The sequence below is a fragment of the Lentinus tigrinus genome, assembly GCF_003813185.1.
Source record: "Lentinus tigrinus ALCF2SS1-7 unplaced genomic scaffold L226scaffold_8, whole genome shotgun sequence".
Classification (NCBI taxonomy): Eukaryota; Fungi; Basidiomycota; class Agaricomycetes; order Polyporales; family Polyporaceae; genus Lentinus; species Lentinus tigrinus.
The window spans coordinates 1,049,910-1,076,915 of record NW_027137917.1 but is presented as its reverse complement, the minus strand read 5'-3'; the positions used below and the strand labels follow the sequence as shown (position 1 = coordinate 1,076,915).

Sequence of the window (27,006 nt, the reverse complement as noted above, 5' to 3'; positions counted from 1 at the left end):
AATCCGCCGCTTAAACATCGTGAGGGAGGTACTCTAATTAGACAACGGAGTTGTGGGGCCTGGGCGGTTGCGTTTTCTCCATTGTGGTGTAAAGTTCACGGGACTCACCTATAACTGCCTGATCCAACACATCTCGACCTGACCGTCGCTGTCTCACGACCGTAGTGATCTACATGTCTATCGGTCGTGAAAGCGCGATGTCCGAATGGAAGATGAGTCACACCATTGTCTCCTTTGTCTCTGCTTCGGTGGGATCGGCTTTGGACCAGACGTGTAGCGGAGGACTTCGTATGTCGCGAAGGAATGGAATCGGAACTATTGTCAAGTCTTCCGCTGCGCCCGAGACTGCAATTCGAAGCAGGAAGCCGTCCAGGGTGAAAGGGTCAAATATGTTGTAGAAGTAAGAGACTACGGAAAAATGGAGAGCGCGTTCAGAAGTCAGCACGAGTAGCACCGATCTTCGGCAATCTCCGTTCGCTCATGCACGGGCTCTTGATCAAGGGCGTCCGCTACATGTAGCGCTTGGTTCCCGCGTCCGACCACCTGCCTCTGCATCCGCGACGGGCTCGCAATATGGCTCTTTGGGAACGTTTCTGTTCGCTACCGCCGTGAACCTTGTCAGGCGGGTCTTTTCATATTTGAACTGTCGTTCGTCCAGACCCATAGATGGGTTTCGATACTCACGCATCGTTGTTCGACTTCCTCCTTAGCTCATCCTGCGAGTTTGCATCTGAACTTCTACCGAGGAAGGTGGAATACAATAGGTATGTGCCCCAAAAGCCAAACCCTGAGAGAAGTACTCACTTCCAGTCTTGGTGGTTCGCAATGAAGACATGTCGTAACTTTACGCCGAGCTACGTCCTACGCCGAGTCCCGACAGAGGGTTCGTCCCCTAAGCCTGCTGTCAACTCATCGCCGATAAAGTTTTGAACTAACGCAGACGATGGCAGATGGGCCCGACCGAGCGTATTTGCGTTCCGGGCCTTGAACGGAAGTATGTCACGAGGCCTTTCATTCAACGTTCGATGAACCTCCTCTTCGTTCAGAGTTTCCGTGTCAAGCTTCCGAGTGTCCGTGCAGGCCTTCCTATCGCCGATTGGCACTTCATTGCACGCTTGATATTGGGTTGCTTCTGGTTGCAACCGATGAATGGGGTCGGTGTCCAGGCTGCGATGTGATCTTTCGTGCGTCATAGGTCATGAGACGGTACCTGGCCTCTTGGAAGGTTCGTCCTCTAGATCCCATATTGTGCTGTCCTATCTTCAGTCTCATTGATATCAGATCCCTCAACGCGACGAGCGTTGCCGGTCTTAGACGTCACGATACTGCGTGCAAGAGCGTTCTTCTTTCAGCATGAATCCCCTACCGACGAGCTTCATGGGACCGCCCGCGACTCCGACGCGCAAACGTATTCGGTAAGTCCTGTCGGGCAGGCCCCCTTTGCTCTGCTACAACGCTGAAGGACGCAGTAGTATCGATAGCTGCGAAGAAAACGCCGACAATGACGAAATTCGTCTCTTCGCGTTACGAAGCCCGCACAGCACCAGCCCGAAGCGGATCATCGTCGATCCCTCGGTTTATGTCCCTCAGCCTCACGACATCGTGGCTGAAAGTTGGGTGTCCGATAACACGATGCGGCATGTGTACTTGTAGATCTCGGTCTCAGGCTGCTTCATCTTGCCCTTTCTCCCGATTCATACCAGACGTCTCTACGACCTCATCAATTACAACAACCCGACTGGCGTATGGTTTCCCCTGCATATGAAGCCGTCGCGAGCAACTTGGAGCGTTATCGGTGAGGAACCGACTAAATACACTCACCTCACCGTGGATGGGCGACGGATTCTGTTTCTCGCCGTTGGTTCAATACATGACTGTACTATCCTCATCCGCCCAAACGAGCTCAGCCCCCGTCTTCGTGTTCAGCTCGAGCTGTTTCGCCAGGTAGATCGAGCAGCAGCGGCTGATCTATTCAACTCGGGGAATTCGCATGGGAAAGTCGCACCCACTGCGATGACCACTCTGAGCGCGAGCACCCGCTCCGACTCCACCGTTGGCATCCCCGTAAGTCGCTCCGCCCTATTCTTCTTACGTTGGGCTGATCACTGCGCAGCCGTACAAACGTGTTTACGACGCCACGCAGATGTATGCGAAGAAGAGTGCTATGTCACTCGTCGAGCCAATCGCACTATTTCCGGGCGACGTCGTGCTCCTGGAGTTGTATATGGTTCGAACGGAGGAACAGGTTGGACTGACATCCGCAGCCTTCCATCTGAACGCGGTGAACGTTCTGACTTGGGGACCTCATCCTACCCGTGTCGCTCAACTCGATGACCAGCTTGACTTTCCTGATGTGATTTGAGGCAGTTCTCCGTTCCTGGGGGAAGGTCTTTGTCCGTTGTGTGCGGTGGCAGGGTTGTTTACGTGTATTACTACGTTTACGCTCTCGATTGTCGGTATTCGTGCTTGTTGTCTCGTCGAGGCTGCAATTTCGACTGTAATCTAACAGTTCCAACTCGTCTTGAGCTTGCGTAGATGCGCCGTGCGAACAGTTTCCGCGATCGAGGGTTAGTATGGGACGCGATGTGCGGTGAACCGCCACCATTCTAGTCTCACTTCTGAGTCAAGCGCGCCTGTTGTGGATCGTTTATTGGTGTTGGGTCGGAACTTATTTGGTCGTAGAGAGCTGTACGTCGCGATGAATGCTTCAAGTGGATTGGTGTCTACACAGCTCGAAACATTGTTGAATCATCCTAGAGTTCGAACAACGCAGTCAGCGGTACAGGTCGCTTGTGTGTCTCGCATTAGAAGATGATAATATGTTTCTAGAACATGCTTTACACAACATAACTCTGTGGACTAGTCTAGTCGTTAACAATCGACATCGGCGGCAATCCAAGGACAAGCGCTGTCACGGAAGCCTTTGCTAAACATACGGGCCAACGGTCGACGCTTACTTTCGGTAAACGTGAAGGCACTAACTACTACGTGGAAGAGGCCTGGCACAATGTTGAGGTAGTGGACCTTGACAACTTTGGTACGTCACTGTCCCCAGGTGACCCTTACTTACTCAAAGTTACTTGCGTCGTGTCGCTGCGGACCGATGCGAGGTTCTCACTGATAGCAGTACTGGACACAGGTAGCGGACTTTGACTTTCTGCGACAGGGAAGCGTATTCCGCGAAGCATACTATACAGCATGGTATATCACAGTAGAACATTCGTCTTATATCCTGTGAACCTCAACGGTCACGAAGAGGACTCTGCTAACCAGGATCTGAGGACTCACCTTGGAGCATCCGAGAACACAAGCGAAGACATGGTGATGAGCAGATAGCCGTACATCAGAAAGACCCGAGATGAGAACTACTTACAAACACAAACGATCGGCCCATTCGACCCCTCCTTCAGATCTATGCTTGGCTACGTCAACATTCGAGGTGATAGAGCAAACCCAGTTCTGTACCGTTCTCTGTGATGATGGCGAGAAGACGGTGAGATCGCAATCAGATGATCAGAGGCTTTGAATGTGGACGTACTACGGAAAGACCGTCGACCAAAAGAACTCACTTTCTCATTCAGAATGACGGACAAGACGACTCCGGACATGTCGACCGCGACTGCGCGCATAGGGGTCAGAAAGGGGACGTTAGCGGTGGACGCACCATCCTCCGACGTCGAACGCAGCAATACCGTGGCTTCCACTGATCCGTATTCTGCGAAAGTCTGCATTGAACGACAGGAAGATAGGTAGCTGCTTATCGTCAAAGCTAGATATCTGATTTAGGACCATCCTAGACCGACGTAAGTGATATCCTGCCTAGGCCTAGTCCATGGACTTGCTGGACAAACTTATTCGCTATAGTGAGTACGTCAGTATGACGAGAGGGAGCTGTCGAGAAAGAAACTGTGTCACCTACCCATTCGAGATATTCAACAACATTGCTCGCCAATAACGCGGCTGACATCCACGAAGGCTCTTCTTGTCGAACACGAGATTGAAGCGAATGACGAGGCCGATCACTATTGTGCGGATAATAGTCAGAGTTTATGCATGAGAGGTCAGAACATGCTTGAATCACAATGAACGACAAGCAATTGGCCTGAAGTTTCTTCAGACGGTTAGGGATGTCGTGGAAGAAGCTGCGACTAGAACCGAGGAGATGGTCGACGTCACAGTGGCCGAGGACGAGGTCGTGATGCTGAGTTGAAAGGTGATAACCGCAATTGCACCAGTCCAGGGAACTGGAGATCGCGGAACGCGAAGTTGAGGTTGGTCCGTGGACGAAGGACAGATTCGTGAGCTTGCTGCTGGCGGCTCGATGTCGCGGGCCCAGGCCAATTCTGGATGTCCCGGAAAAGGCCCGCGCCGGGCGATCCGTCGGTCCGCTCAATGATCCGTTGCGACTGGCCATGTGATTCGACTTCACAAATTGAGCTGCGTCCCCAGCTGGTGCTTCTTGCTAATCACATCCGCTGCGCAACTTTATGCGGTACGCTCTACTGCAGAATGCCGGACATCCGTTCTGCTTTTCCTCGCAACTAAGCCCCTCGGTAAGCGGCCTAGAGACTCTCATCCTGAACGGGATCCAGCTTATATATATATATCACAGGCTGACGAATATGATTTCTACGGGGGAGACACTTCTTCCTGCCTGACCAATCACGTTCGTCCTTCAGTTTAGACTAAACCTTGCCGACGCCGATAACATTCCCCACGACAGTCGGGCTATATGACTTTTCTACATGCACGCGAACTGGTCTCAACGTAAAGGTTCAAACTTCAACTGTAATCTCGTTTATCACTATTAGTAGAAGACTATGTCGACCGCCACGCAAAAGTCGCATAAGGTATGGTCGAACGCAGGTTTGTCTAGACGAACCAAGTGAGGTAGTTCCCGAACGCACGTCCTGTCTTAGACGAAAGGTCCGTCTCATTCGACTAGTTCAGTGCGAATTGTCTGAACCGCGCCGTGTCTTCTCAGCTTGGACTAAGAGCCACGTTGTGGGAGTTGAAGGGAGGACCCCGCCACGATGCACCTCTAGTGTGCAGACGGAATGCGAGAACGAGTCACGCATCCTTCTGACAGTCAGTGGAGCCGACCGTACAGGGGATAAAAGCTCGCTAAGACTGAGCTATAATGAGTCGTGGTCGTGTCTTAGGAAAACGAACAGTGTGGTTGCGCGGGAGGACGGACCGACTTCGTCAGTCACGACGGTACCCACGCAATACAGTCGACCCTCATGAAATCCGTTGAAAACGCTCTGCCTCCATGATCAAGAACCTTTGTACTTCACGCGTCAACACGTATGGTCGCTTCTGGTCCACATGGCGCTCAGTGGTACCCGAGCGCGACAATCATGTCGTCCAGCACCCTGAGCAGGGCGCTCCGCACTGCTTTCTCATCCCCGCTGCTGATCAAGTCGACTCATCGTCCCGTACAACGTCGATCATCCTTTTCCTGAGAAAGGACGCGAGTCACAAAGGCACACGGGAATTCCGTGTTTACCTTGTGTGTACACAGGCTACTTTCGAGATAGGTCCTCACTCGCTTCAGGTCCCCCAGAAATCTCTGGAGTCTGACCTAGTCGACGGCTCAAGTCGCTAAAACATTCTCGCCGGCTACCGAACTCCACACGGCGACAATTGGCCGCGTAACAGTCCTTTTGTTATGTCATATCTTTGCCAACCGGAGTCCCGTTTGGCCGATCCCACGTTGCTATCCGATAATCGGCCGAACGAAACCCGTATGTTTCCCTTTTGTCAGCGTCTGCACGATTCCTCCACCTTTCGACCATCCCCCATTGACCTCTCCTTAGAGAACTTACGGATTCTTCTCGTTGAAAAGAGACATATACTCGTCGAATATAAGCGTCACTATCAAAACCTATTAGGCATGTCTTTCATGAACTATCCTTGTGTCCGCCACGGTATATCGATGATCTGGTAGAACACCGAGAAGGCGACTTACAACATCTTGTAGATATCCTACAGCTCAACAAGCGCATCCCATCCTGTCTGTCCGCAGAAAACAACTCATCAAAAAGGGACCTGTGTCCTCTGAAATGTGTGATGGTCTATTTTCATAGTAAGAAGCCTATCAATCTCCGTTCCAACAAACACTATGGTTGGCTGTACTAATTACTAGATGACTTCTACCTTCTTGAGCAGACTCAAACCCACTTTGTGAACATTCGACTTCTTCTCTATGATGTACAACACATTTATTGATCTCCAGCTCATTGACCAGCCTCGTGTTACTTCTCCACATGGGAACACTTCTCATTGACATGTCCGACACATTTGTTCTATTGTGAGAACTTTTATGCCTTTTTGATCTGCACTAACCAAAAGCTGACCAACATCAAAGCCCAGTTTCACTGTTTCGACTATCTTGCAACACACTTCGCGAAGATTCGATTCATTCTTTATGACGTACAACATGTCCACCACTGTCCAACTTAACAGTCCAGACTTGTTTCTACATCCGAACACGCCGAGGTCTATATAAAATTGGCCCGGTTATGCTGCACATGGCCCTGAAACATGTTCCATGAAGCAATCGAAGTTTCTCATCGCTGTAATCGAAGTCACCCCATTTCTCTACGCGAAGCTGTTTTCATTTCAACCCCCTTCTGAGCACCTGTGACACAGGATCCCTCCCATTCACTATTTGGTCGAATATATCTATTTCCCATTGTGACGTACTTCTTTGAGACCTCACTGAGTCACAATCATGTCAGATTCGTTGTTCGCAATGAAGAATTTTAGCATGCCATCATCTGCCCATAATCTGTGAACTCATATTGATGCTGGCTTCAAATTTGATCTCATTGACGAGAAGTTATTAGCAAACACAATCATCGATGAAAATCCTGAGTGTAGACTACATCCTACTTCTGAAGCACAAAGAACATCTGCAGATCCTCGAGGTCAGTCCCATCCATGTCTACATACTCTTTCAACTCATGCGTAGCTGCCTTCATAACAAGTACAGGTCCAAACCACTCCGCCGCTTTTGTATCGTAGTCTATCGTGAGTGCTTTGATCGTCATATTGACCTGCCCAGGCCGTCGCCCAATGTAATCGTCGATATTACAAAAGACAAGCAAGGGATGCTGTCGCGGTGTCAACTTTGCTGAGAAGCATATAAGTGTTTTGGCGCTTGGATCCTTCACATACTGGCGCATGTCTGCATGCCAATGAACCTCGCCGCCGGCGTCGCCGCTTGTTGAGGACGCTACGATCGGAGTATCGACGAAGGACAACCTCGCTGTTCAGCAGCATTAGTTTCCGATTGACTCTCAACTCAAATCAAAGCACATCCAGACTTACCGAACTCTTGGTGTGCTAGTACAGCTCGAACCGTACTCACGACAACTCCTTGTGAACCCGTTTCCGTCCCCTCATGTCCGCCACCATCAGCTGGCTCTAGAGCCTCCACGGCCCCACCCGCATCGGCGACCATCCGAGCCGTCACTTCAAGCGACTGCAACAACGCATCCCGCTCGTTCAACGATGCGCTTCGCTGGCACATATGCGAAGACCAGTCCTGCATATCAGACCATGTCATCCGTTAGCCGAGCTCCCGACTTCCACTAGTATGAAAGAAAAAGCTACTAACCTCCAACAGATGGATTGGTGAACAGTAAGGCATGTCGTCCTCACACGAGGCGCAAACATACGGGGTCCGAGCCGTACATGCGGTGCAACGGCCTATACCATCCGTATACCTGAGGCAAGTCATAGGATGGGGTGGATCGCTTGACGGTGTAGCTCCAAGGGGGTCCGAGCTCGACGGGATAGAAGACACGAGACGTCCAAGTCTTAGCATGACTTTCACTTGTTCGTGGCAGTTGGGTCCTGTCGACGAGCTGTATTTATCTGCACCCAGTCCTCCCACGAGTACGAACACTCCCAGGAATTTTTGTGCTGTCACACTGGTTTCGGGACATGTCACTAGTAATAAGCTCCATGTCCGACTCGATAAGACTCACCGCCTTCTGTTCCGGTATCGAACTGATGTAAACCGTGCGCTTGGAACTTAAGCTCGTCGAACTCGGCGGGCTTTCTGTGTGATCCGGTTCGTCGAGACCTCTCTCCGGTTTCGAAACCTCGATGAGTGCTTGTCAACCGCTGTCGGAAGCGCCTTACCATGTTGGACATGTTCGCGAAAGTACTAGATAGTAATCCTTTCATCGTCCGATTGGAACGACCTGTATCACTGACGAAGCAAGCACGTCTTTAGCCTTTGGAAATAAAAACTTGTCCAGCTTCTTCTTGAATACTGACCCAAACACGGCTCGTGAAGAAATGGCGATGTTGTTAGCGATACGATCTACCAATCACATCACGAAAAACCCAAATCTCGAGAGCCAGCCCTTTGAGGTCGCGAGTCTCGGGAGCCTCGCGAGCATGGGAGCATAGCCACGGAGCGCTCGTGAACGCTTGCGAGGCATTCTAGCAAGATGCGGAAAGTTTACCATAGCAAGTCAGGTTGCCCAGACTCATTTCTCGTGAGTGTGTAGTCAGGAACATACCACAATCTTCGTTTGAAACATGCTTGATGTATAAATCAGCTCAATCCTGCGAAACGTCCTGCGTGCAAATAGCGAAAAGTGTGTTCAAGCCTGCCCCGAACGTCCCACGTGACATGACTACGGATGCGCTGGCACAGGCAGCTCTTTGACGTTGTCCGTCTGCTCCACTCCTATCGTCTCCTTCCCACTGCCTGTCTAGGACCCTCTTCAAGGACCAGCGAAGATCTCTCGCACAAGAAGGAATATGTAAGTTGACCATCGTAGTGCTCTCAGAATCCTTGCCCCACTTTGCTCACTCACCCATCTGCCCGCTCGCCTCCTCTCCCCTCATCCACTCACCTTCTCGCCCACTCTTCTGCTCATCTGCTCACCCACTCGCCTGCTCGCCTGTTCCACCACTCGCGCATTCTCCTACTTGGCCGCTCTCCGACTTGCGCGCTCGCCCGGTTTTCCACTCGCCCGCTCTCATGCTATCCTCTCTTTCTCTCTCTCCCGCGTGCCTTTCTCTCCCGCCTGCCTCTCTCTCCCGCCTGCCTCTCTCTCCCGCCTGCCTCTCTCTCCCGCTCGCCTATCTATATTGCCCACTCTCATGATGCATTGTTCTGCTACGCTTTCTCTGCTTACTCTTCTCACCCAGTCTCCTTGCCTTCTCCTTGCTCACCCTCCTTGTCCGCTATGCTCGCTCATTCTGCTCGTCCGCTCATCCGCTCTCCCTACCCATGTCGCTCATCTGCTCTCCTTGCCCGCGCCCCTCGTCTGCTCTCCTCACTTGCCCCGACGCTCGCCCACTTTCCCTCCCCGCGCTTCTCGTCCGCTCTCCTCGCACGCTCTCACTCCCTGCGCTGCTCGCCGCTCTCTCTGCCCACGCCAGTCATCCACGCCCCCTTGCCCGCGGCCCCTCCGTCTGTTCTCCTTGCCTATCTCCTCTCCTTGCCCGGTCCCCTCATCACTTGTCTATCTGCCTGCCCCCTACTCCCGCTCCGATGTGTTCGATTCATTTACGTTGTATGGCCATGTTTTAGTTATATAGTAAAATATATCTGGTTTTGGCTTCTTCATTATGTTTGTGTGCTCGATGCTCGTGTTCCAAGGCTGTAGCTCGATGGTATAGTATGGGCTATCGATGTGGTAGCGAGTGCTCGCGAGCTCCAGTGTGTGTCCATTGAGTGTTCGCGAGCTCCACTGTGCGTCTATCGGGTGATCGCAAAGGGGACACTTGTGTCTCCAGAATATCCCCGCTCTCGAGTCTCTCGAGTCCTCTCGATACAAGTACTTTTTTCCTGATGCCATTCCCGCCGAAAGCTCAGCTTAGTCCTATAGCTTCAACCCAAGTTCTCCGAGATATCACTACAAGTCGCAGCTGGACTACCTTCCACGCCGACGATTCTTGTGTCCCATACCATACGACCCAAATCTCTCTCGTCCTGCCCCTCTCATTATTATTAGATGCTGTCGCAGCGCAACACCTTGATATTATCGCCAAAACAAACAATATGCTCGAATCTTAGCCGAGTCTTGACTACATCGCTGATCATCCCTCGGGCTGCACGGTTCGTGGTCATGATGTGCTGGAGTACTGATGGTGCTGAGTGAGCGGGATAGACGTGCTGGTTGAGAGTAGAGAGACAGAAGCAGGATTGGAGCTCTTTTATGCGCTGTTGAGGTCCTAGATCGTGATTGACAGGTAGCTAGGTATCAATGGAGGAGCAGTCCCACGTTGGACACGTCATGGACGCGTCGAGCATGTGACCGCATTCTAGACGCTCCTAACCGAACGCAAAGGCCGGGCTCCTTCTCTGTTCTGTCTCCCACTACGACTACGACAGCCGCTTTCCTCCTCGTCTCCAAAACACCGTCTCCGGTCCCCATACCCATCGCTGAGCACGCTCTGCCGACCCTCATCCTGACGGTCCTGCTTACGGCCAGTTCTCCAGAGTTTCTCGTGATCGTGGGCATCAAGCTGCTCTCCGTCGCATCGTACAACCACCTTGGTAACAACGATTCGCGCAACCTGTCCACGGAGCCGCAGTTCAAGTCCAAGCAGATCTGGAAGAGCTCCGTCGTTGACGACATGGTCGCCACCAACGCGCTCCTCTTCAAGCCGCCCCAACTCAGCGCGCCTGTGGGTACCAAGGACGCCAAGGGCCAGCAGCCCAATCACATCATCTTTCATCAAGTACGTCTCCGCCGTCGGGGACTTGAAGCCCGCGATCGACGATCACGAACGAGTGCGATGTCCCTTCTATGCTCTTCCGGCATCCTCCTGTGCTTGATCGTGTACTGACATCGCCCTGTCGCTCCCAGGACTTGCTGCTCGCGACGCCGCTCATCCTCAATCTCCGAGCTCCTGTCGCACCTCAAGTACCGCAACCTGTTCGCGAGCAAAAACCTCAAGCTGTTCTACCGGTCCTCTCCCTGCTCTCATGCATACTCAACCCGTCGCTCGCCAGGCCCGGCACGGACGTCGTCAACTCGGTCGGTCAATCGTCAGCGCAACGCGCCCGAGGCTTTCCTCAAGGCCTACGTCGGCCTCGGCTGGTCGCGATGGACTGCAGCACCCGCATCATGATTCCCAAGTACCGTGACATGCCCATGTTCACGCCGACTTCTCGTCCTCGCCATTACAGCTCCTTTTTGCTCCGCTGAAGATGATGCACATGAGTGTCAGCCGATGTCAAAACACAAGACAGCACAAGTGCAGAATTGGAACAAGCTGACGAGATCTGTGATACACTCGTGCAGCGCGTTGAGAACATCGGCAAAGCATAGGACGAGCACCCACAATGGCCCAGGCCCAAGTGGTAAGTACAGGTACTCCTCGGGATCGCGAGTCTGAGCTGTGTAGTCGAGTGGTGGGAGGCCGAGAAGCACTTCTGAAATCTCGACAAGAACTACGACGAGCTCCACGAGCCGCTCACGTTCGTCACGAACCTTGACGAAGACGAGATCCGCGTAACTGCACCCACACCTCCGGCGCGTCCGGATGACGATGATGCGGTCAAGGTGTGTCCCGAGGACGAGTTCTAGCTACGCATGTTGCGCTCGACCAACCAGAACCGACGGTCCAGGGATGAGCCCACCGAGGGAATCATCTCATCTGTGGCACATGAGAAGTTGGAGCACTTGAAGGCTCGCTCGAGTTACTTCGATGGCAATACACGGAAGAGGGCAAGGAGGACGCCCAAGAGCGCGAAGCACAGGAGAGCGCCCAGAAGGACGTGGAGCCCGACATCCAGCGCGAGGATGACGAGGGCGACGGATACATACAAAGCCAACCAATATGCAGTACTGAGTTGTGTGTCCATTTGTTTCCATTTGTTGCTATGTAGTACGTGTGCCCCGCCTACGACATCAAGCCCTCGAGCACTATCGTATCCCGGGCGCACGCTCTACTACTTCCCTGCCCTGCGCCGGAAAATCGCATGCATACCTGGCAATCGCTTGGCCGATTGCAATCGACCACTAAGATTGGGGCTGTCTCGTGGGCGATTGCGAGCGCTGTCGAGAAGCCTTCAGATCGCCAACGGCGCAATCGCCCACGACGGTTTCGGGTTTTTGCTGATGCCTGGGGACGCCAACACTGGTTCATTCGATACGCCCTCATCTGTCATGGTTCTCAGCCCAAAATTAGCAGAGCCGTTCACACAGGATCTAGGATGGTATCTGCCACCTTTCGGAATTACGGATATAGAGAGGTTAGCCGGACAAAGTATTTGGGCGAACGCTGAGAACGCGATAGCCTGGCAGGCCTTGCTCTCGCATGCCATCTCGTGTGCCATCTCGTGGTGTGGCGTCTCGCGTGGTGTCGATCTTCGGCTCGCGTGGCGTCTCGTGTGGCATCTGGGCGGGGGATCTCACGTGGCAGCTCGTGTGGCATCTCGCAGTGTGGCGTCTCGCGTGGGGCCGATCTTCGTCTCGCATGGGTCTCGCGTAGCATCTCGGCGGGGTATCTCACGTGGCGTCTCGCGTGAGGCCTCGCGTGGCATCTCACATGGCGTCGATCTTCGTCTCGCGTGGGGTCTCGCGTGGCATCTCGGCGGGGCTTCTCGCGTGCTGTCTCGGGTGGCATCTCGGGTGGCATCTCGGGTGGCATCTCGTGTGAGTTCTCGCGTGACTTGGATCAATGTCGTCCCCCCCTTAGGCGCACGCTCACAAGACAGAACGCTCTCTACATAGTTCTATGTGGTCATCGCACAACGCGTCACCGTCCAAGGCCTCCTCTTCGTCTAAAGTGCCTCCTTTTGAACCACTCCTCCCCGTCTGAACGTTTGCTTTGAAAGTCTTCCTCGACTAGGACTGAGGAACACGTGCCCGACAACTACCAACCTAAGTTGAAATTAAAAACTTGTCAACACACTCGAGACCATCCCAGGCGACGTAAACAGCCATATACCGACAACGCGACCTGTCCCTCTCCCCCTCATGGTCCTTCGCCGTCTCATTACTCTATCCTCCTTCGCTAGAAACCGCATCATGGCCTCCTGGCCTCACTTTCAACATACATCCCCACAATACTGGAACGGTAAGTGGCGACACCGTTCTACCGTAGCACTAACTGCTGCAGCGAAGCCGAACACAACCAACAGCTACAAGCAACCGCGGTAAACGCACCTTCATACATAAGTCAACCCCTTCTACTTCCCGCACCTTGTCACTCATCGTTCACTGTCCTGCGCAGCCACCCCGACGCCATGGACCCCGCACAACCCATCCCCGAACAACAACCCCGTCCCCTCGTTCAAGTCGACCCGAAGTTCATATACGTGGGTAAACCCGCCCTTGGATGGACCACGACTAACCTGTCTGCAGGTATTCGACTCCATCTTCAAGGCGTCCAAAGGGTCGCGCTGCTGCCTCAAATGGAAAGAGTTTCTGAAGGTACACAACTCGTTGAAGCAGACGAATATCGTACTAACTACCAGACCTAGGCAATGTCCTCCGTCGGGTTTTCCCACAAGCCCGCCGAGAGCGGAGGCGCAGCAAGACTTCTCACCCCGCCGGCTACTATCACCGGCACAACTATTGTGTTACACCAGGTATGTGAACTGCAAATAAGCAACGATGTGAGCTACACTAATGTCGACGTACTTTGATCAAAGCCCCATGATGGCGAGTTGAACGCTCAATATCAAAACAAGTCAGTTCTCCACCGTAGGAGCTTACGTCCGAGTTACTCATTCTGTTTATATACGCAGCATCGCCCACATGTTACATACCGTCTACGGCTGGGAGAAGGGTACTTTCGTCGCCGGCGCATGACCAAGTCGTTTTGGGGCTTGGACTACGTTTTTGTATTTGTATATACTGCAGTCGAGCGAATATGGTCTAGATATCTTGTATCCCGGGTCTTAGCTACGAACAATTTTTTTGATTGAAGACATTTCGCAAATGGTCTGAGCGATGGTTAACACGCCAATCCCACAGTAACGGTAAGCTGTTGATCGTCGTTCGATTTGTCAATTCGGCATTTCAGACGCCCGCGCGGACCATTCCGAAACACGCAGCTCAATGGAGCGCTCCGAACCCCGTCCAGCTCGAACGTAGTTACCGCTACGTACTATGTAACCTTTCCCGTTCGCCGGCTCCATGTCTCCTTCGCATGACCTATCTCAACGGTCTCGTCTTATATCGTCGCGACTTCTCTCATCTATCGAATGTGCCTCTGCCTCCTACCAGTCGACCAATCTCGTCCAAGTCCTCCGTTCTTCCTCGAGAACCTATGACGACAACATCGCGCACACCTGCGTAAGAGACTCCTTCGACAACACTCACAAATCGGTTCGGCCATAAGTCGCAACCACGAACCACCGACTGCGGCAACTGGCAAGCCACGACCACCAACCCACACATCCCTCCCACTAACAAACATCTGTCCGATGCCATCACCACCATGGCTTGGCTCGGTCCGGACCCTCGGAAAAGAGTTCGCAAGCCTCCACATACGGAGTACAGTGCAGGCAGCGGAACAAGGGACCCACGCACAGAGATTGCACGACCTGAGTACGTCACCTTCTTCGTTCGATTTAGATCAGCAGCAAACAGCTGTTACTATTTCCCTTACTCGACGCGTGCTACAGTTGAGTAGCATGCTAAGATCTCACTTCGCTCTCTTAGACTGGTTCCGTACGCGGAGTCCCTACAAGATACGATCCCCCGCCGTGCGCTCATAGTATCCAAGAAGCAACTCCTCGCGCTCGCGCAACATCTCCCACTGTTCATCCCTCGACTGAACTGCATTCATCGGTTCATCAAGCCCTATTCCACGTTCACTAAAGCTGTCCACTTCGGTGAAATCGCCGTCGAGATCCATCCAACCTCCACTCTGGAGTATAAGTGTCCACTCCAGCTCCCTGTCTCCCCACACATTGCCCCACGATCTGGAACTCGCTCGCCCTGGTCCATTCTTAACCCCTTCCTCCTCGCATCGTGCTTGTTTCTTGTGCCAGTGCCATGTTCGGCTCTGCTGCTGCTCGTGCTTGCAAAGCTTCAGGCTCCTCAGTGCGCCAGGTCGCGATACGATGAGCGATTACAGCCCCCGCACAAACCCCAGAAACTGAGAGGAGATCGTAACACAGCCAGTTTTCTCGCTCGTCTGTAGCGGCCTCCGATATTCGCCCGACATCCCTCAACACGTTCTCGGAGGAGAAGCAGATGCTTCCCGAATCTCGTACGTCCTCTTCAACCTACTCACAACAACTGTCTATGAACGTCTCGCCATTGCAGTTCGGATACTTGCAGAGGACGTAGTTGCGCCGAAAGTGCGGGAGATGGACGAGAACCAGATGATGGACAAGTCGATCATGAAGGGTCTCTTTGAACAGGGCGTAAGTTTATCTGGCTATGTCTCTTTGAGCATGCGCTGAGGCCCTGGTGTCACAGCTTATGAGCATCAAGACCAGCGCGGACCACGGCGACGAACCAAAGACGGGGTTACGCGCTGTATAGCTAACGTATCTCCGCGACGACCAAATGAGGACCAGGTGCGTGTTGGCGTATGCCGATGCCGCCGCTGGAAGCAGTTCAAGAAAGAATGTGAGGGGGCGGGACGCCATCGTGGTCTGGTTGGAGAGGCGTCACTGCCGCGGACACCGTCGACGTCGAGTGCATGGGTAACGTCGGTTGCGTCGGTTGCTGAACGCCTCATCCTCGCTGACACACAACGCGTATTTTGACTGTATCCGCCTGTCCAGGCCTTCGGAACTACCAACCTGTCGAGTCCGGGACACCTCACCCCTTCAGTTACATCCCGATGAGCAACAACTTCATTCCAGACTACAAGTCCCAGGTCATCGGCAAAACAAGGACTGCGAACCACCCTGGTTCCCATTTTCAGTACTATCGTGATACGACCAAGCCATACCCCACTACCTCCTCTTCCCCGTACGCCTCGATCGCTTTAGCTTATCAGCCTCTGCTCCCGATCAGTACTCCACAATTCTCCTGTCATCCCATGGGCGTAATACAGGCCGAACGCGCCAATCGCGAGTTCCGCGTGCATCCCTCTGCCGAGAGATCGTCCACAGCTGCGTCGTCCTCTTCAACGTCTTCCTTGTCTGGATCAGCAACTTCGAGCACTCAACGTACTCAGGTTCCTACTAGCTATACCTGCATCGGCATCCTTCTTGACCCTGCCTCCCCGTCTGCCCTCCATCTCGTCCCGCTCATCTTCGCCCTCGTCCACACGCCCGCCGCCCGTTGCCTCCTCGTCAGTTTCGTCCCTACGTGCACTTGCCCAAACATTCTCAACTCAGCCATGGGGCTCGTCCTCAAAGGCTCCGGTCCTTCGACACATCGACCCAACGGTTACTTTCGTGTCGCAGGCTGCCGTTCATGTCTACTCGAGCATCAAGCTCACCTACCCCTGGTGTTCCGCCAACGAGCCGCGGTTCGGACGGTCAAGTACGGACTTAGACGTGCTCCCGAATGGCTACATGCCTCGTTCAGAATGGCCAGGCGATATCGAGTACACTGTCCTCTATCGCATGCCATTCGCTTCCAGGTTCTCGGAGTCCCTATGCCACTCACCACGTGAGTATATGCACGGCGTGATATTCATTCACCGTACATATATTGATGCGTCCTAGTTACAGCATTCGATCTACGCCGTGCTGCAGAAACCTCCCGTTCCAGTCCCGCCCGACAACGAGAACCACACGCACCCTCGCAAAGACGTCCTCTTCTCTGTTATCTATCAATTTAAGAACCTCTCCCCGTCGACGCCGCCACTCTTGCCTGACATCGCGACCCTCCACAATTACCACCAAGCCACGTACAACGCCCGGCCAGTTCTCTGGTCAAACCATCGTGAGTGAGTGGCCTTCTCACCACTTCTTTGCTCTCGTACCTATTCAACCACCGTTTCAAGCAAACTGAACTCGTCTCTGACGTGCACTACTTCTCCGCACACCATCCGCGACGACCCACACCTCAAACCTACGTCCCTCATTCACGTCGCCGAAGACGCCTACGCCAGCTTCCCTCCGTCGACCTCGCCGTTCCAACTCGCCGCTGCGGCAGCTTAGTAGCACAACCCTCACCACCATTCGCTTACGGGCCCTCCGAACAAGTGTGGTCGTGCCATGTACGGTATAAGCGGTGCCGTGACTGCTGCCATGGCTACGGATCTAGCTATCGTGACAACAAGACACTACATCAATACAGGACGCCCAACACGACTCACATCTAGTCTAGTTCTGGACTTTCTTTTGCTGAGGTACGCTCGTTCACCTCCCACAACACCGTTCTCGCATATATCTTTCGTTAGATGACTCGCCCGAACAACCGTCATATGATAGATAACATACGATCTCAAGCTTTCGTCGCTGTTCGTGATAACTTTACCAATGCACGCGTGCCCCATGTTCTACTCCAACCGTCCGCCTAAATCCCTTCTGCGGCGTTCTTCTGCAACATTGAAAGCGCGCTCCAGTTCCCGTAAGAGCGCGGATTCCATCTCCAAGCTGAAGATGATCCACGCTTCGCTGTCCACGCTCGCATCTCCGACGATACCATTCACCAACATCACCGTAACGTGCGGTCGGACACTCCCTGCACCTCGCTCCAACGTAATCGTTATCCGGAAAAACAACTAAAGCCCATATTAACCAAGCACTTTACGGAACTTGTTCACTTACACGTTCCCCTTCAAATACGACGACAAGATACTGCTCGAGACGCGCCGTCGTCCCGACAACTAGGCCTCGTGGAGGAAATACCGGCCGGGCCATGCTCTGCAACGGAGGCGGGCCATCGCTCTCTGACTCCGACGATACATTGCTCTCAGTCGAGCTAGTGGACGCACTACTTTACATGTTCGTCATCGCTTTCCTTCATATTGTTTCACGAAGTACTCACGTCTGAATATTTACGACCCGCGGTCCCGTACTTGTCCCTTGCGAGCGATACGCAGCGTAGATCTGAGGCGCCATGATTCGACTGCGTCCCCCAGTCTATACCGTGCGTCCTTCATATAAGAAGACATTCTGCGTCGATTACCGATGCAGACATCTCTTCTCTTGACAAACATTTCCATGCTGCTCACGGGTTAATCCTTCGCAGGTCTCGAGACTACGCCACACTCCACCGCTCTCACACCGAGATGTCAAAGAAACTCAGACCCTGCACCCCGTAAGTCTTCCCTCCCTCTCCACCTAGAGTCGCTAGGCCGGCGACTCACCATCTGACATCATTGCACGAACATGCGTTGATCATGGCCTTCCCCACCTCTGCTGTTTTCCATTCCTTCCTGTCTTCTTAATGCATACGCGTGACTATGGCCATCCAACCTTACCTCTGACGAACGTCGCTTCCATTCCACTACCCAGGTACACGACTCTTCTTTCGTCCCGACAACCGCATTCAAAGGTTTTCCTTATTCATATCTGCCCCGCTTTCTCGCCGCCTAACTCGGAGGCCCGATCCTTTGCTCCCCTAACTGCGTTTCTACGGCGGACGTTCTCGTACCTTCAAGTTCCGATCGTTCTCACCGTGACGGGCCTCCTGGTGCTACCCGAACCCAAGTCTGGCTAGCACTAGTCGCCTCCGATATGTGACAGGTCCATACGAATATCTTCATTCAACAGCGAGAGCTTCGATCAACTTATTCGTACACCTTAAGCTCGCATATCTCGGTAACCCGGTCCCCACACGACGTACTCTTACAGATAAGCACATCTTCTTTCGGTCGGTTCCTTCCCTCACACCACCGCTCCTATGTATTCAGTTACTCCACGTTCGAAGAAGTTGGCTCGGCCTCCCGCGACCGTCGTTTCCATGAAAGGAAACTAAGAGTGTGTTAGCCTACAAACCCCGCAAAACCTTGCAAAAGCACCCACCGGATTGTCCTTCCCGAAATGGCCCGCAAACCCCAGCTGACCCAACAAGAAGTCACCTACATACTCCACATAGTTTCCCATCAATGATTCGTTCATTCCATTCAACGCGTATGGAAGAGCGGCTAGATCAGCCAAGTCCACATCAGCCCGAACGTTAGTAAGTCACAGCCGCTCCACGCTCACCTCTGAAGAAGTCCTTCTCCAGCGTCACCGCTTCGGTCATCATCGCCCGGACAACATCCCACGACGGCGTCCGACCCAGGTATTGCAACAACAAGCACGCGAAACCTGTGTGCATTCCTTCGTCCCGCGCAATGAGCTCGTTGGACGTGCACAACCCCGGGAGAAGGCCCCTGCTACGAAACCAGAAAATCGCGGCAAAAGACGACGAAAAGAAGACCCCCTCCATGATTGCGAACGCGGTCAGTCGGGTCCCGAAATCGCTCGTAGGAGACGTAATCCACCGCATGCACCACTCCGCCTTAGCCTTGACAGTCGGCATGGTGCTCAAAGCGGTGAACAAGCGTTCCTGCTCGCTCGCATCGCTGACCAACTCCTGGATCAACAACGCATACATCTCCGAATGGATATTCTCCCTGACAACGTGGTCAGTCAATAAGCGGCTACGTTCCACATAACATGAACAACCGGAATGACTCACATCATGATCTGATATCCGTAGAAACAACGCGCTTCAGCGATCTGGACCTCGGAGCAGAACCTCGTCACAAGGTTCTCGACGACAATCCCATCCGACGCCGCGAAGAACGCCAAGATAGTGGACAGTAACTGCCGCTCGCCATCGTTCAGTGCCTCGCGCCACTGCATGGCGTCATGCGACAAGTCAATTTCTGCCGTCGTCCAAAACGAAGCCTGTGCAGTCTTGTATGCCGACCATATCTACAATGTTCTCAGTCGCCACCCTCTTTCATCTGGTTGAAGACCCACCTTTGGATATCGTATAGGGAACAACACAAATCGAGTCAGTTCAGGACGCAAGATCTCTTCCTTGCAGTAGCACGCCGGATCGTCGCAGTCATCCATGAGTATACGAGTAAGACTAATAAGATCGACGACCACGAAACAGCTCCCTAACCTCTCTTATATGCCTTCCAGATCATCACCTACCCTGCACACGTGCCTCCCCATCCCTCGCGTCAGTCGCTCCGCCGCCACGTCACAACCATTCCATAGACGCTTCCACATCCACTTCTCCTCCTAACATTCCTGCTCCCGTACTTCCACGCTGCGATCAATTCAAAGAAGGCCGTGTCTGCTGCCGCTCATTCTTCTTCTACATACAATCACCCGCCACCTGTGCTTCCCTCCATTGATGCCTCCCTTCACGGACCCTCTCGCCGACATGGCCTATCTGCGTCTATTTCTCTCACACACGCAACGAACCCCTCGTCCGACGACGTCCCTTGTCCACCCAAATTTCCACCTTTCTACCCAATCCGTGCAACGCCATTCCTCACAATCACCCTCTTCCAACCGCTCACAAAATGCCTTCTGCGGACGACCTCCGTACGCTCTCAAGCGACTTAACCACCGTTCGCCTCCAAGCCTCCTCCATTGAACCCGAACGTACGTCAGCCCGTTATCCCATAACCGTAAACACGTTCCCAGACTCACTCTCTTGCGTCCTCCCCACATGCAGAACCCCACCGGCGTGGTATCCAGCCTGGCCATGCCCCGCCCATGGACGAGACACCAGGTTCGTCACCCCCAACGCATATTGCTCAAGCTTTCCTGTTCCGACCCTGAGGCCTGGTGCCAGACATACTCTCAATGCTGTCTCGTCTACCAACTGACCCCGACGACCCTATGCTCGGTTCGTCCCTCGCTTACTGCCTTCAATGTACCCTACTAACAGCGCATAACTTGCCGAACCCTCCAGTACGTGCGTTCCAGACGCACGACGGGCGGTCGTCTTTACACTGGATAACGCTTGATGAACTCCACCTTGACATGACACATACATTTGCCTCACTCCACCCTGTAGTCGAACCCATAATCCTTGACTCGCTACATCTCTCAAACAATGATGTCGTTGTGAACAGCAATCTAATCGACCTCCTTTCTATCTATACTATGTGGCGTACTCGGGACCTGAAACAACTCACGACCTCACACCGAATTCGAGTCCTTGCTCGTGACACAACTCCGCTCCTGATCGAGAAACTCGCCCATCACGAATGCACACGAAACTGCATCCACTACCTTGTCAAATTCACCACACTCGCTACCCCCCGGACAAATGTACAACTCGACCGTCCACATCCAATAGCTCGAACTCTCATCACGCCGTCTGCAACCTCATACCTTCCCATCGTGGACGATACACTCCGACACTTCATCATCGAAGAATGGCAACGTACGTTTTCCACCGAGAATTTCAAGCTCCTCCCATGTGCTGCCTGTGCTCGACGTACCCAATCACATGATATCGAACTTATCCACCCAAGAGATATCGACCTCACCCTCCTCCGTAACGACGCCCTCCCACCTGCTGTCGTCCCAACAACATACGCATTCGACTTATACGATCGAGCCATCCTTTACCCGAAAGGCATGTCGGACCCCTGGTCCATTAGTTCTCTCCGAATTTGTCCTACTTGTCGCACAGAGCTGATCGATCGCCAGCGAATGCCAAAACTCTGTCTAGCTAACTGGTTATATTACGGTCACGACGAACTCCCGACAAACGTGGCTGACGCGCTCGCCTTAAGTACACATGTCGACAGGTCCTTAATTGCGCGCGCTCGTTCAACCCGCATCTCCTTCCGATTCAATCAAACTCGTTCTGACAACGACATTGACCAAGAAGGCCCCTCTCCTGTGAACGAAGGCAGACGCGTCCCCCAAAGATACCTTAAAGGCAATGTACTCATCATGCCGCAGAACTCTACTCAACTAACGACAGTCCTTCCCCCATCCTCCTCAGTCATTCGTGACACCCTCTGCGCTTTGTTCGTAGGCCGAACCCAACCCACGATCCTCAGTATAAACAAAATGCAACCTCTTCTTACACGCAAATCCATCATCGAAACCCTCATTAACTTCCTTGTCGCGAAGAACCCCCACTACGCTGTCAACCATGTCAACTTCTTTGGATTCAGCCGCTCAAATCTGGACGCTTTGTTTCAACCCGGACTCGGAGATGCCGATGTCGGAGTACCATCTGCCATGGAAATGGGTTTTGTGGAAGACAGCCCCGCATTCCGTGCAACCACCTCTGACTACACTCATCGGACCGACGCGGAACCCCCTACAGACTCAGAAGACCTGCTAATGGAAAACGTCGGCTACACTTCAGGCGACCAATCCCCTCTAGCCTATCGAGAAATGAAGATGCATGCCCTTTCCTACTGCCTCAACGGTGGTCGTTTCCTCTGCTCTAAGCCCGGTGACCGATTTGTTCCCGATTTCCACAATCCTCAATTGCTGACATGGTTATTTCCTCATCTCGACCCGTGGGGTATCGGCGGCTTCCACCACCCAAACCGGGCCGTTGAGATCTCCATGGAAGACCAGCTTAAGTACCTCTTACAGCTTGACGAAGGCCGCTTTGAACGTGATCCGGACTTCGCCTTCGTGTACTATAACATCTTGCAGAAGAAATCCGTATGTGATTCCGTCCGTTTCCGTGTCAAAGCCTCACGCCAGCGAGAGACCGTCGCCTCTCTTCTCGCCGTCGACCAACCGCTACTTCACCAAATGATTGCTTCCTACGAACGAGATCCTAACTACAAACCCACCACCCCTCACGAGTTGGACATCCTCCATTTAGTCGACAGCGTGGCTACTGTTCTGCCCAACATTCCGGGCACTACAGGCCACAAGCTATCAATGCGCAACGAAATCCGTTCCCTCGTCAACTTTCACGGTACACCCGCCTTCTTCATTACTCTCAACCCATCTGACGTCCACCATCCTCTCGTGCGCCTCTTTGCAGGGGAACAGATCTGTCTAGAAGATGCCGCAGTCGGTGAACGCTTATTATCCTGGCAACGCCAACTATTGGTGGCGAAAAACCCCGCCGCATGCGCAACATTCTTCCATACCATGATCACTCACTTTCTCCATGTCATTCTTCGCTATGGCAAGCCCGAAAAGGGCCTCTTTGGAAAGTGTACCGCATACTATGGGACTGTAGAAGCTCAAGGTCGAGGTACTCTCCACTGTCACCTCCTTATATGGATTCACGGCCATCCTTCTCCACAGAAGATGCGCGAAATGATGATCACCTCAGATGAATACAGATCTCACATGTTCACATGGCTCGAAAGCCTGATCAAGTCGGAACTTCTCGGAACATCCGATGTCGTTCCTGAACCAATAGGTCACGCCCTTCGACGACCACAGCATCGAGAAACCCCCACTAACATTCACCCTGGTGTCCGGCCCCCTCCTCGCATCACAGACATGTTGCCTTCCGAGTTCCAAGAACAATACGCCAGTTTTGTCAACGAGCTCGTTCAACAATACAACTGGCATGAACATACCGACACTTGTTGGAAATATCTCCGCCGCAATCAACGACCTTCCGATTCCAACTGCCGCATGCGCATGGATGGAACGACCCGCCCAACCACCACTCTTGATCCCGAAACCCTATCCATCCAACTTCGTCGTCTCCACCCCCGCATCGCGAATTACAACGATCTCATAATTTTCCTTATTCAGGCCAATATGGACATTAAACACGTTGGATCGGGAGAAGGAGCAAAAGCTCTCATATACTACGTCACCGACTACATCACTAAATCCGCCCTTCCTACGCACCTCGGCCTCGCCGCGCTTATGTATGCGATATCGTCTACTAAAGCCAAGTATGGACATATTCCCGACTGGGGACCCCAACAAGACACAGGTGCGCTTACAATCCTAGTAAACAGTATGCTGGCACGCCAAGAAATTTCCCACCAACAGGTAATGAGCTACCTTGTTGGCGGAGGTGACCATTACACCAGTCATCGATATCGCCTCCTATACTATGCATCCTTTCATCGCCTCGTTCGCACCTACTGGGATCGTGAGTCTCCTGCAATCACAGTCCAGTCACTCACAACTACTCGTGCATCGAGACCTGCCCAACCCGCTGACGCCACGACCTCTTCACACTTCCCGACCTCAAGTCCACAACCCGCTAATGACAACACCTCTCCTGACGCGGTACCTGACGATGACTGGGAAACCGTCACTCTTTCCCTCGGAAGCGGCTCCATATCAACCTTGAACCAACAACAAGACTATCTCCTGCGACCCTCAACCGAGCCGTTCGCATCCATGAGCCTCTACGAGTTTGTCGGCCTCACAGAAAAGATCACGACCTCATCCGATACGCGTCGCCTTCGAAACAGTCTGTCGAATGAGAACAGCCCCGCGCGTGGGGGCCGTCCTCGTCTCGATCGAGGTTGCTTCCTTCCTGGTCACCCTGACCATTCCACCCACATCCTTCGCCAGCGCTCCATCTGGTTAATTCCTGTCATACTCGGCCCTCACATTCCCCGCAACGATCGGTCCGACGAAGAACGTAACGATTGGGCACGAATTATCTTGCTTCTCTTCCGTCCTTGGCGCTCTCCTGCTGATCTCAAATACACGCAGGAATCTTGGCTAGAAGCATACAACCGTCAATGCACCCTCATCCCGCCGCGCCATCGCTCAATCATTCACAACATGAACGTTCTTTCCGAATGCCGCGACGCCCAGGACCGGGCTCGCCACGACCGACAACTCCTCGCTGAGGCATCCATCCCAACAGACAACTCCACATCCTCCGGACCTACTAATTCCGAAAGCCATGCTTTCGCTGCTGAAGATGATGTGCCACTCAACCCCAACCTCGTCGAACCAGCCGACGGCCTCCCTCTCAATTCCCCTCCACTCTCTCTTGTCGAAGTAATCGACAATCTCATCTCACTCCCTGCCCGCCTTGCGATTGACACTTGCTTCACACGTCCTCCTCAACCTAGCCAGAGACCCTTCGGTGAAGCCACGGAGCTCACACCAACCCAAGCTCTTGCTCTCGAACAGGAACGAAAAGAAATGAACAAGCTCAAACACAAACGTCGACCCGATCCTCCTCCAACCATCCCTCCCCAAACATTTCCAACCCCCGCATACCCCCCCTTTACAACTCATCATCCCCCGCAACTCGTAACCATGGCCCTGAACCCTCCCGACCTAACCACCCCATCAGCGCCCGCCTCCTCCCACTCCACGCACCCTCCCGCCCCCAATCAACTTCATGACATCATCGACCAAGTAATCGTCGAGTTTAACCTCCAAGACAACCCAGAACAGCTCCGCGCTTACGAAATCGTTTCAAGACACATCTGCTTTAACGGGCCGCAACTCCTCATGTACATTGGAGGTGTCGGTGGGACCGGCAAATCATACGTCGTAAACGCCATCCTCCGCCTCTTTGACCTCCTCCATCGCCGGAACGAAGTTCTCGTATCCGCCCCCACAGGCGCCACGGCCATCCTCATCGGCGGGTACACAATTCACTCCTTACTTCTTCTACCCAAGCGAGATAATCCCGATCTACAGATGCTTGCGTTACTCTGGGAAAGCGTGGCTTATTTAATTCTAGACGAAGTCTCGATGATTAGTGCAACTCTGCTCAACGATATCAGCTCACGCCTCCAACAGGTTAAAGGTCACTCTGCAGTAGCAGAGGACCGGCCCTTTGGAGGGGTCAACATCATCTTTCTCGGCGACTTCGGCCAGCTCCGACCAGTCAAAGGCGCGTCCCTTTACTGCCACCGCTTCATAAACACGTTATCTCCCCAAGATGCTGTACGGAAATCAGCACAAGAAGCGTTCAAAGGCGTCTTTCTCTGGAGATCGATCTCCCGCGTCGTCCTACTCCGTAAGAACCAGCGACAACGAGATGACGCCGCCTACTCTGCCCTACTCGCCCGCGTTCGAGAAGGCCAGTGCGGAAACGCTCGACACAACAGGTCTGCCTTCGATCTTCAAACGCTACAACAACGCCTTGTTCAAAACTTTACCGCAGCCTCCTGTTCCCTCTTCCTAGATGCCCCCATTATCGTCGGTCGCAAGGACGTCCGAGATCCTCTCAACTATCGCCTCTTGGACTTCCACGCACAGAGCCTCAATGCAGAAGTTAACATATACTACTCAATTGACAAAGTTGACCGCAAGACTTTGCACGGCTGCGACCGCGATATGGTATGGGATCTCTCCTCCACCGTCGTCCACGACAGTCTATCACGACTGCCCCTCTTTCCCGGCATGAAAGTTATGGTCCAGGAGAACATCGCGTTCGCTCATAACGTCGTCAACGGCGCCGTCGGGACCATTCGAGATATCAAGTACAACGAGAACCTTGGATACCGTACCCTCTCCGTGGTCTACGTCGAGATTCCCGGCGCCGGCCGCTTAGTTGGCCAATCCCACGACGACATCATTCCCATATTTCCCGCCCCTACATACTTCACCTGGAATAAACCGCCATCCTCTCCCTCTGATCATGTCCAAACCCTCAATGTCACCCGACTGCAACCTCCCATACTTCCCGCCTATGTATACACAGACTACAAAGCGCAAGGCCGATCGCTGAACACTGCAATTGTCGACCTTGCAAGCACTCTATCCATGCAAGGAGCCTACGTCATGCTCTCCCGTGTACGAACCCTGAACGGCCTCGCCGTCCTCCGACCTTTCAAACCTTCGAAAATCGAAAGTCCCATCTCCGCGGAACTCCGGATCGAGTTGCGCCGCTTACAAGAACTTCACGATGCCACCGCCGCAGCCCATCAACCAGGTCCTCATTACTTCCCCTAGCCTCTCCGCGACGTCTCCCGACCTCAGCTGTCTATCTAACCCCCCCCCCCCCTTTCATCGATCAACTTCTCTACCTCCCCATACAATCAAGCTTACGTCCCCCTCCACTAAATCGCTTTCGGCCCTTCGACCCCACGTCCCGTCCCAACGACTCTCACCACTCATCGACATTACCGCACAACCAACCCCCCCTTCCTCTCTACTTAAATGCGAAAGACACCATTTCCGCACTACTTTACCACCTCTCGCTTCACAGATCCCTCATTGCATCCAATCATGTCACTCTTCTCACGTCACGTCCCCACTGATCC

At 53.2% G+C, this 27,006-nt stretch overlaps 10 protein-coding genes across 10 annotated transcripts; 7 read left to right on the top strand and 3 right to left on the bottom strand.

The window, feature by feature from the left end:
* Window positions 1-2,013: 2,013 nt before the first annotated feature.
* L226DRAFT_569861 (uncharacterized protein) lies at window positions 2,014-2,362 on the top strand (the record flags this gene model as incomplete). The annotated part of the gene is made up of 2 exons (XM_067684359.1): window positions 2,014-2,064; window positions 2,114-2,362. 2 exons carry the CDS (start codon window positions 2,014-2,016, stop codon window positions 2,360-2,362), a joined length of 300 nt encoding a protein of 99 aa, XP_067537195.1.
* A 502-nt stretch (window positions 2,363-2,864) lies between these two features.
* On the bottom strand, window positions 2,865-4,414 carry L226DRAFT_522161 (uncharacterized protein; the record flags this gene model as incomplete). The annotated part of the gene is made up of 6 exons (XM_067678744.1): window positions 2,865-2,926; window positions 2,958-3,032; window positions 3,071-3,189; window positions 3,665-3,793; window positions 3,920-4,022; window positions 4,069-4,414. 6 exons carry the CDS (start codon window positions 4,412-4,414, stop codon window positions 2,865-2,867), a joined length of 834 nt encoding a protein of 277 aa, XP_067537194.1.
* Window positions 4,415-9,215: 4,801 nt separating this feature from the next.
* L226DRAFT_569860 (uncharacterized protein) lies at window positions 9,216-11,186 on the top strand (the record flags this gene model as incomplete). The annotated part of the gene is made up of 3 exons (XM_067684358.1): window positions 9,216-9,442; window positions 10,323-10,716; window positions 10,845-11,186. The coding sequence occupies 3 exons, from the start codon at window positions 9,216-9,218 to the stop codon at window positions 11,184-11,186; spliced, it is 963 nt and encodes a 320-aa protein (XP_067537193.1).
* A 2,045-nt stretch (window positions 11,187-13,231) lies between these two features.
* Window positions 13,232-13,799, top strand: L226DRAFT_569858 (uncharacterized protein; the record flags this gene model as incomplete). The annotated part of the gene is made up of 5 exons (XM_067684357.1): window positions 13,232-13,303; window positions 13,350-13,418; window positions 13,469-13,576; window positions 13,640-13,677; window positions 13,736-13,799. The coding sequence occupies 5 exons, from the start codon at window positions 13,232-13,234 to the stop codon at window positions 13,797-13,799; spliced, it is 351 nt and encodes a 116-aa protein (XP_067537192.1).
* Window positions 13,800-14,430: 631 nt separating this feature from the next.
* Window positions 14,431-15,485, top strand: L226DRAFT_569857 (uncharacterized protein; the record flags this gene model as incomplete). The annotated part of the gene is made up of 5 exons (XM_067684356.1): window positions 14,431-14,540; window positions 14,655-15,038; window positions 15,116-15,207; window positions 15,264-15,364; window positions 15,420-15,485. 5 exons carry the CDS (start codon window positions 14,431-14,433, stop codon window positions 15,483-15,485), a joined length of 753 nt encoding a protein of 250 aa, XP_067537191.1.
* Window positions 15,486-15,789: 304 nt separating this feature from the next.
* L226DRAFT_569856 (uncharacterized protein) lies at window positions 15,790-17,062 on the top strand (the record flags this gene model as incomplete). Its single annotated transcript, XM_067684355.1, has 5 exons — window positions 15,790-16,245; window positions 16,292-16,478; window positions 16,540-16,568; window positions 16,631-16,848; window positions 16,906-17,062. The coding sequence occupies 5 exons, from the start codon at window positions 15,790-15,792 to the stop codon at window positions 17,060-17,062; spliced, it is 1,047 nt and encodes a 348-aa protein (XP_067537190.1).
* Window positions 17,063-17,403: 341 nt separating this feature from the next.
* L226DRAFT_522158 (uncharacterized protein) lies at window positions 17,404-17,968 on the bottom strand (the record flags this gene model as incomplete). The annotated part of the gene is made up of 3 exons (XM_067678743.1): window positions 17,404-17,628; window positions 17,675-17,840; window positions 17,895-17,968. 3 exons carry the CDS (start codon window positions 17,966-17,968, stop codon window positions 17,404-17,406), a joined length of 465 nt encoding a protein of 154 aa, XP_067537189.1.
* Window positions 17,969-18,736: 768 nt separating this feature from the next.
* Window positions 18,737-19,918, bottom strand: L226DRAFT_460737 (putative ribonucleoside-diphosphate reductase small chain B; the record flags this gene model as incomplete). The annotated part of the gene is made up of 5 exons (XM_067675606.1): window positions 18,737-18,823; window positions 18,875-18,996; window positions 19,058-19,470; window positions 19,536-19,774; window positions 19,823-19,918. 5 exons carry the CDS (start codon window positions 19,916-19,918, stop codon window positions 18,737-18,739), a joined length of 957 nt encoding a protein of 318 aa, XP_067537188.1.
* A 1,050-nt stretch (window positions 19,919-20,968) lies between these two features.
* On the top strand, window positions 20,969-23,005 carry L226DRAFT_460877 (uncharacterized protein; the record flags this gene model as incomplete). The annotated part of the gene is made up of 1 exon (XM_067675618.1): window positions 20,969-23,005. A coding segment is annotated over one exon (2,037 nt), but the record flags the coding sequence as incomplete, so codon positions are not given.
* On the top strand, window positions 22,943-24,417 carry L226DRAFT_544981 (uncharacterized protein; the record flags this gene model as incomplete). Its single annotated transcript, XM_067682313.1, has 3 exons — window positions 22,943-23,912; window positions 23,934-24,266; window positions 24,344-24,417. The coding sequence occupies 3 exons, from the start codon at window positions 22,943-22,945 to the stop codon at window positions 24,415-24,417; spliced, it is 1,377 nt and encodes a 458-aa protein (XP_067537186.1).
* Between the last annotated feature and the right edge of the window lie 2,589 nt (window positions 24,418-27,006).